The following is a 9,447-nucleotide window of genomic DNA, read 5'->3' as shown; positions in this document are numbered from 1 at the left end:
TAACAGGCTCTCAAAACCACTTCGTAAAACCAAAGTGGCTTTTCCAAAGGTTCTTCCAAGGTCTCTACACAATCAGATGCAAGTAAAGCTTCCCACAGAGCTTCTCCTTCCTCCCACAGAGCTACTGAGCTTCAAGCATTCATGCACGCTCAGCAAGATCACTCGGGCTCTGATATCAGTTGAAAGTGCACTCAACGGAAGCAAAAACAGAAGAGGGAGAGAGAGAAACAGAGAGCCACACAGTTTTGGTGGGTGCAGAACCACCTAATCTTCTTTTTCATTCATTTATATATGTGTTTGAGTATTGTACATAACCAGGGTAAAGGCATAGTGACCTTTAACCCCCACATTTCCTTGCGAACGAAGACTGTGGATTTTGGAAGCTCCCCCCAATCCTAGACTACATGTGCATGCATATTCAGCCTCCAACTCTAAGTGAACCTGGTACTTGTTGGAGACGTCCTCGAATGGTGCCATGACTAAAGGAGTGTAGAGAAGGAGAAGGTGTGGAGATGTAGGCTTGAAGGAGCAGCATGCAAGAAGAGGGAGGGCGAGGAGGGTGGGGGCCTTTGCACTTACATCATCACTTATGTCATGGTCTAGACACCTCATAGCACTAGGTGTGCTTCTACTACACACACACACACACATGTGACTCCCCTAGATGCACACATGCACCTTAGAGCAAGCCCTTGATCACATTTATCCCAACACATATAGGATCACAACCCAAAATAGGGATACTACTGTAAAAATAAATCTAGGAACTAAGAAAATCAAGCCCACTATACCAAGAAATATTGATGACAAATCTTTCACCACAGCCACGAGTCATGCATCACTTTCAGCATCATTAAATGAAATCAAGCCCATAGAAGGTGATAGCCAAATTGACATCAATGATTGGAAACAAGCATTGGCCATAATTGATAATTATAAGACAACACATCTAATGTTGCTAGACATGGACACACAAAAGATATAGCTAGAACCATCCAGTTGGGATGAAGAATCAAAAGAGGTCGATGTACCAATCTTCATGACAAGTATAAAATGGCATAGTGATCCTAAAGAGGCCATCATTGAAGAATATGGTGAAGATTTTGATTGCTATCTGGAAACAAAAGTGGATAATGCGACATTCAAAGGTCAAGTCTTTGATAACAACTTAGCCATCCTTCACGCCTTAATGGCAGTAGAGTATCCCAAGCTAGAACCTCTAGCAAAAACAAATAGTAGATGATAAAGGAAGAAGAATTAGGGTGTGCAATGCCAAAAGGCTAAGGTGAAGCACTTTAATGAGTTTGAAAGGAGGCAAGCTAGAGTGCTGGAGCTATACTTAACCAAGTCCACACAAGGTGCAGGAACCACAAAAATTACAATGGGATCCAAAGGGCCTTGAAGGTGTATGCATGGTAAAGGAACCTCTCTTTGAAAACAAAATGCCCATTGAGGATCCAATGTCAGTCTCCAAAAGAAATAAGTTTCGCAAGTTCAAGCCCAATGTGCAAGTGAAGACTAAACTACATAGTATACATAAAAAAGAAAAGCAAGTGGGCATCAATTCAATGGATCAAGGCTTTTCCACAGTAATCAATAGCATGAACTATCAGGCAAGCACCTCACAATGCTATAAAAGCCTATATTTAAAAAATTATATAAGGGAAAATGCAACAAAACCATACCTAGACCAATCAGGGAGTTAAAGATCAAGGAAACCAAAGGACTAGGGGAAACCCCAAGTTATGAGGGACTATCCAAGGCTAAAAAATTGGATCTCGCCTTGGCAAGAGAAGAAGAAAAGCATGTGGACATTGGCAAGCAACTCACTCAAGAGGAAGAAAAATAAAGCATTTCAACCCCGTTACCAAATGTTACTTCTCAATAACCATTTGAAAAATGGGGTATTGATTTCATGGGACCCATACATCTAGTTGCAAAGTGACACAAGCATGCTGCTTCATTTTGGCTATGGACTACGTCACAAAGTAGGCTGAAGGTAAGACAATAAGACAAGAAGCTACAAGCACATCAAAGTCCTTGTATGAAAATTGTGATTAAACAGTTTGGATGTCCCATTGAAATGGTGTCAGATAGAGACACACATTTTGTCAATGAGGTAATCAAGGAAATTTTGTCTGGCTTTATGATGATCCACAGAAAAAGCACACCCTAGTATCCCCAAGGCCCTAGTCCACCAAACAAAGTACTATGTATTTTCCTCACCAAGATAGTGGAACCCAAGAGATCTGAATGGGTAAAGAAACAGAATGTAGCCTTATGGGCATCGAGCTACATTAAAGATCAATTCAGGATCTATGCCATTTTAATTGGTGTATGGCCTTAATCAATGGTCTCACTAGAATTTGTAATACCAAACCTATGCATAGAAGTACAAGAATGCATGGGAGACCATGGGCTGACCATGGGTCCCTCAAGGAAAGACTCTATCAACTAAAAAGGCATACAAAGATAAGGTTAGTAGCCTACCATGCCATGAAAGTAGAAAAATGATGAAGGCATGGTTTAATGGAAAACTTAAGGATATGGAGATCAAGAAAGGTGACCTAGTTCCACTATATAATGCCAAGGTCCACAAGGGCAAACTCAAATATCTAGGTCAAGGGGCATATAGATTAGTCAAAGATTAGAGTCTGATTAGAGTTGTGCTGCTAGAAACACTGGATGGAGTCGAGGTAGTTCGAAACATCGAGAAATTATGTTTGAGCATCAAGCGATGATTGTGAGAAAATTTGAGTAAAACTAAAGTTTGAATTGATTTTCGTTTAAAAACTCTTAATCTTTCTTACCGAAGGATATGCTTTTGTGTACTTTTTTGGTAATACATTCTTCTAGTAATACATTCTTAAAGATGATAAACCCATGAAAGGATTGCATTGATGGGTGGATATAACCAAAATCCATTGTAAAAATTCCTAAAATAATGACATATCATGCAATGTTTGATGGCGTATGACATGTCATTAAAATCACATCGCATGATCATTGCTCCTTTCCATTAGGAGAAGATGCAACATCCAAGTCTTTTATACTGACAAAATATTAAATCCAAAGCACTCTACATGATCCAATTGATGTCATCCATTAGGTGGATTGCATTGATGGGTGCATTAACAAAATAAATTGTAGGAATGAATAAAAGTGTGCCATATATTGTGCATTGTTTGATGACATCAAAGATGTCATTGAAATCACTTATTCTTGAAATCATGTAGCATGATCATTGCTCCTTTCCATTCACTCAAAATGCAACAGATCAAGATTATAGCTCTATACTTTTGTCAAAGTAGATGCAATCCACATCAAAATAACAAAAAAATCTACCACTACCTTGGTATGACATCATGAGAGGGCTTGTGCCGCACCATACTTGACACTATCCTCTGCAAGTAAGCTCCAAGGAGGCAATAGAAGACCAACACCAAACTCCTCTCCAATGGCAAAGTCCAAGAAAATGAAATCTAGAGCTCATTTAACCTTTTTTCCCTTCTTCTTATACTCCCTAGTAGGGTCAGATGCTAGCAAAAAGAATTCATTTATCCTAGCATGCATGCCATTTTGTTTGCCACGTGCAAAGTCTTGATCTACTTGGATGTAATATCCAATAGAGCATCCTTATGTAGCTAGCCATCCATGACCCAAAGAATGATTTGGTAAGGGTGGCAAAGAAAATATAAAAGGAGTAATAATTTTCACAATATTTTTTAAATCAAGGAGGTATTCACAACAATCCATAGACAAATATGTGCAAGAAATTTATTCCTCTAAATTTCCTATGCATATCACATAGAATTCAAATGTTCAAACATTAAATGGTTAGATATAATATCATCACTCTTATCATGAACATCATCCTTGGGAGGGGGAGAAGGTGTCCACTCTACATCCACCACTACCAACATGCGAAGAAAGGGAAGGTTATGCTCTATATAACTATGCTTCTTTAAAATATCACACCCCATATAGCATGCTAAAACATAGTATACCAACTAACCTTCCTTTTCATCCTTCTTGTCCTTATTCCATGAACTTGAACTCCCCGGAGTGTCTTTATCCTTGGGTGGTTCATTGGTCTTTTGGGTGATAAAATGTAGCACATAGAGATCAAACTCTTGTGTTAGCTCATTACCTCCAGAAAATAATAACCATCAAGGGCAAATGGCTAGCTCCAACTGTGAGCGACCATGCATAGGCATATGATCCATAGATGTAGTGGGGTTGCAAGTCTTTTTCCACCCCTTGAAATGTTGTGGAAAGTCATATAACCCACCTTCACTAGTCTTGTGTGGGTCAATTGAAGTGCACATGACCCAAATATGTTATGGCCTAGTCTTTCTGCATGACTCCTCAATCATTAAATATAAAAATGTCATTCTTAGGACACATGCAAAATAGCCATAACCATCAACATTAAAAACAATTTTTGTCTTTTCTTTTTCATTTTTGCTAACAAATATCCTTCAAGGAACAAATGAATATGATCAAGGATACTGAAAATGAGAATGCTAAACGGCCAAGTCTCATGATGTTGCAAAATGTTGTGAGGAGAGCTTTAAAGATATGGCAATGTGGAGATATTGAAAATGAAGACATGTCTTTAGATCTGTGATAGCATTGCTTCAACGTCTCTATTACAATGTACGTGTTATTGACGAGCATCACTCAAGCTACCCAAAAAGGCATTGTTTATGGGCTCAAGCATATGCCCATCACAAGGCTCTCTAAGTGGGCTTAAGAGCAATGAAATAGAGACTTTGTTGGGCCATATCCATGTACTTGTAAATGGGATTCCAAAAATGATTGGAATATAACTGCAGTAGTGGATGCCTTTTCAAAGGGTTTGTTAAGCCAATAAAGGGCTAGGAGAGTTAATGTAAGCTTAGAATTAAAGTGAATTCCATGTTTAATTTCTATGTTGGAGATTAGTAGAGCTTTCCTTAAACCCATAAAAGAGATTTGTATAAGGCTTTAGAATGAGACAACAAATCATCAAAGCTATTTTGAGGGATTTTGCAAGCACAGCATAGAGTTCAAGCCACATCATAGAAATTATCATTAAAAACCCTTTTAAAAACTTGTTCTTCAAAAAGATTTAGAAACTCACCCTAGCATTGCTAAAGCCATGCAAAGGGACTTTTGCCGCGTGATATCACGGCCTCCTACAAGCCCCCTATACTTGTTTTTATGCCCTTCATGGGGATTAAGCAAAACCTAGACAAGGGCACAATGAACTCTCATATAGCATATGAAGTTGCCCTTTTATAAGCATATGATAGTTGCATTTAGGCCTTATAAAGAAAATCCATATCGCAAAAATTGACATGGGATCCATAATATCCTCAACCCCCTCAAAACAATTGGTCCACATAAAGATCAAGAAAGACCATTATCAAATTGCTTACATTAGCATCAATAAATACCATTACCAAGTTGCTCACATTGGCATTGTTGAAGCCATGTAAAGGGGCATGCTGAAACCTCATAATGGGCATTAAAAATGAGCATAGAGGGCTTGTAGGAGGCTGTGATATTGCGGTCTCTTGCAAGCACCATATGCTCATTTTTATGCCCATCATGAGAGTTAAGTAAAACCCTTTGATAATAGGCATAATGAACTCCCTCACAACATTTAATCCAAACTACCCTAGCCTTTCATAAGCATATGATTCTGGATGATCATCAAACATAAGACCAAGTTACTATTTTTTAGATGTCGCTCCCAACCCTTTGGTATCTAACCCTCCTAATCCAATTTGGATTTTCGACACCATTGTAAGAGTTTTGTATGAACAAGGGCAAGCCTCTTGGTCTCATTCATAACCCTTAGCTACATCACTCTACCTTTAGTTTCCTCTTCCACCTTGACATTTGTTTTGATGCAAGTCTTAGAGCTGGTATCTCAATCTCTATTTGCAAAGTTGCTTTGATACTATACATAAGTTGAAAAGGAAATCCAATTAAGGTATGATATTTTCTCTCATTGAAAAAAGAAGGGAGAAAAAGGGCATTTCAACAACGCGAAATACAAAAAGGGGAATATCAGAGCTATTTACTATCTTACAAATTTGTGCCAAATTATTGGCATTTTTCATGGTCAAACTAAAATATTAAAAGGTTCATTCCAAGGTTATCCATGCTTCAAAAAGAAATACTTCCATATAAACAAAAAAGAACATTAATTATGCTTGATGTTGCCATGCAATTCGTTTAAGGGGCTATAGATTAAACCTCCTTAAGGCATTTTGTGATCATGTCATGTATTGCATTATCATATAACAAGCTTGACCACAATAACTTAATTAAAATGCATTATTATCAAGGGAAGAGTATCCTTAGTGCGTGCTAATAGTGGAAAATAAAATAAAGAGCACCTATGAAAGGAGCCATTGCACGGTTGCAACAACAAATCAAGGCATAAGTTAGACAGCATGTTGAGGGTCACAAATTGAAAATTTATATAAAGAACTTATGAATAAGAGATTAGTAAAGATGCATGGGTAAAAGTTTTGAAGCAAGAAAAGAGCACAAAATAAGTGCATGTTGATATTAGCAGTATGAAGCTTGAAGTTTCAAGATGTATCTTGTGCATGTTGATATTAGCAGTATGAAGCTTGAAGTTTCAAAATGTAATGATGAAGCTACGACCAAATGCAAAATAGAGACCTCAGATCCCATAGGAAGTGGGACGGTCATACAAACGCCCACCAACAATGTAGTCATCTTAAACCCGTCCAAGAGCACCAAATTTTATTGAGTACAGATGTGATTTAAACTACCATCACAACGGCTTCACTTTATGCTTCACAAAAAGGTAGCTTAAAAGCATCAGGACATTATGGCGAACATTTTGTTAGCTGAAGTGGGTTACAAAGCAATCAAGAAATTATGTGTTTGAGTATCTTGAAATGTTTTCATGAACAATTTGTCGAGGCATATTGACCGACCCAGAGATCAGCGAAGCCAACTGGCTGTCGAGTTGGACATCTTCAGATGTACCATTTTCTTTGATGCTGCCCTTGCCTGGTTCAAGAGACCATATCAGCTTTAACTGATTCCGGAAAGGAGAGCCCCATACAAAGAATTACAGGACACTACTTGCTGAATAGAACATCAGAACTGCTTCCTTTTGCAAGTTGAAAGTGATCAGATCAACTCGAAACTGAATCTGAAAAGTATATAACCCTACACAGAATTATGAACTGCTGTATACCCTGCACAGAACGTACAGGCCCATTCTTGACCTCCAAGAAGAAGAGCGAGTTACCAACTGCTTTTGGCTTGCTTAATTGCACTAGCTTCGGCATTGCAGTCCACTCATTGACACTCAACGGAAATGCATCCGGAGTGCAGCGTTATTGTTTGGCACATGGCTGGAAACAGGAAGGGCAGGCCTTCCATCCCTTAGTTTGGTGAAACTTTGCCTGCTTGAGCCCGGAGATGCTTCCAGGGCACTTGCATAGCATGCAACGAGCTTGGGCTTCGGCGCTTTCTTGCCAGCATCGACCTGCACGGCCTGTAGGACACAAGTTTAGATTAAAAGCTTCTATCAGGCGATATCAAACGGGTCGATGAAAAGGAAACTCGAGCGCAAATGAATGGCGGACAAAAGCTTAGAAGTCAAAAGATCAAAAGGCTTTTATCAGGGAGTATGAGAGGAATCGATGTAAAGGGGACCTCGAACGCAAATGTAAAGGATCTCGAAAGACAAGTAGCAAATTCCAACCAGTTGCTCTTTCAGAATATGCCACGACGAGAAAACAAAAGTGTTGGGCTAGTTACCTGAAAAGCGTTCATCAATGCTGTTATGTCCTGCAGAGGCAGTCTTGGATACCAAGATGGCAGCGGACTGCGGGATGCAGACCTTCCATGGACTGACCCGCAAGGATCGACGTTCTCCTTGTCATCCCACAGGCTGGCTAAGCGTGGTCGCGGCCCAAAAGGATCCAAGTATGGTTTCTCCATCGATAAACGAGTACCACCAGCGCTTGAATTTCCGATCACCCTTGAAGTTCTTGGTTGGCGGAGTTCTTCATCAACCCACACTTCCATTCTCGCAGAGGGGCTTGCTAGACCCAGCGTGTGCGGTCAGATAAACTGAGATTTGGAAATCTAAGGGGACAATCCCATTTCCGGACGCTCGCAGAGCTCCCTGTGTGCTATCGAGGCGTCGTTGCAGCAAAAAGCAGGAACGAAACCAAGAGAGGAGGCGCTTCAGTAGCTGCGAAGAAGAAAGTAGGAAGGGATGAGCGAAAGAAGGGGAGAGAAGGTTTTGCTGTGGGAGGAACGGTAGGGGGTGTCTACCTGGGAAGAAAACAAGAAATGCAGAAGAAGAAGAAGAGGAGGAGGAGGAGCAGTTACCTAGAAGAAGCAGGCATCGCCATAGCCATGAGTTCCATTCCAAGCTTTTAAGAGCCAACGGTCGCCCAAAACACTTCAAATTTTCAATACATTCTAGAACCCCGCCCTCTTCTTTCCCTCCTTTTATATTAGGACCCAACACACATTTCTTCAAATAATACGAAGCCTCCGTTCACACCCATGGGTCCTTCCAAGTGTTTTGTGAAGGGCTTCCATCATAGGCCGACCAATGAAGAGCATTGCACTTTACATGTTGCAAAAAAAGTTGGGCGGCATGTAGGCGTCGAACAAGAGATGGGCTTCGATTATGACTAGCTGCCCCTCTTGTCCCACACGTTGCAAACCAATCAACCATCTGATGAACATCTGATCTGCAGGATGGCCTTTGCCCAATGTGAACAACAAACCACCCAGCCATCTCTGTCAAGCAGCATCTTTACTAGAATTTTCTTAGTTTGTTGTTAGATTGGTACAACAGAATTCACAGTGCAACCGCTACGTTGCTCTATTTGAAGAAAAAGAAGGTAACACTCCCTTAATGAGCTTTGGCTCTTCTTATTTTTAGGGCAAGAAATTCGTGAAAGGCTCATGTGTATGCTCAATTTCTACGATCATGCAAACACACCCTTCCTTGCCCACATCTAGCCATCACATACCACTTGCCTTCCACTAGGTGCACATTTGTCTGCTCACAAATACTATTTGATGCACAAACTGTCCGTCTCATTAATAAATTTGTCAAGTGCTCATATTTTGCACACCTCAAGAATGTTGATCTAGGCTAAAGCAAATGGGACGTTAGGGGAGGCAAAGGCAGACTTTGGCAAATTTCTTCCAACTACTAGTGGTACTGGAACATTGACTTGTGGTGCATCAGGAGGAATCTTCCAAGAAAAGCATTGAACTCTTCAGACTCTCTTCAGATCTAGTAGGAATGAAATCTTTTGTGAAGGATGGGGTTTTGCAGAGCTATGACACATTTGGTTTTGGGTTCAAAAGCAATGGCATAATGGACTTGGGCTCATGCTTTCCAAGAATTTGGTTTGGTTGAGGTATGATGACCAAGAT

At 40.1% G+C, this 9,447-nt stretch overlaps 1 protein-coding gene across 2 annotated transcripts; it reads right to left on the bottom strand.

Annotated features, from left to right (window-relative positions):
• Window positions 1–6,776: 6,776 nt before the first annotated feature.
• Window positions 6,777–8,377, bottom strand: UVI4 (uv-b-insensitive 4). Of its 2 annotated transcripts, none has more exons than XM_087375316.1 (2): window positions 7,801–8,377; window positions 6,777–7,534 (listed from the first exon to the last, which is right to left on the bottom strand). In XM_087375316.1, the coding sequence occupies exons 1-2, from the start codon at window positions 8,068–8,070 to the stop codon at window positions 7,346–7,348; spliced, it is 459 nt and encodes a 152-aa protein (XP_087231442.1). In that variant the 5' UTR covers window positions 8,071–8,377; the 3' UTR covers window positions 6,777–7,345. The 2 variants fall into 2 exon arrangements, with proteins under 2 accessions (XP_087231442.1, XP_087231444.1); XM_087375318.1 differs by having other exon boundaries at window positions 6,777–7,525.
• Between the last annotated feature and the right edge of the window lie 1,070 nt (window positions 8,378–9,447).

This window comes from Dipteris shenzhenensis, chromosome 5 (genome assembly GCF_047967505.1).
Source record: "Dipteris shenzhenensis isolate YYH24624 ecotype China chromosome 5, Dip_SZ_1.0, whole genome shotgun sequence".
Lineage (NCBI taxonomy): Eukaryota > Viridiplantae > Streptophyta > Polypodiopsida > Gleicheniales > Dipteridaceae > Dipteris > Dipteris shenzhenensis.
This window is presented reverse-complemented; position numbering and strand designations above follow the sequence as displayed.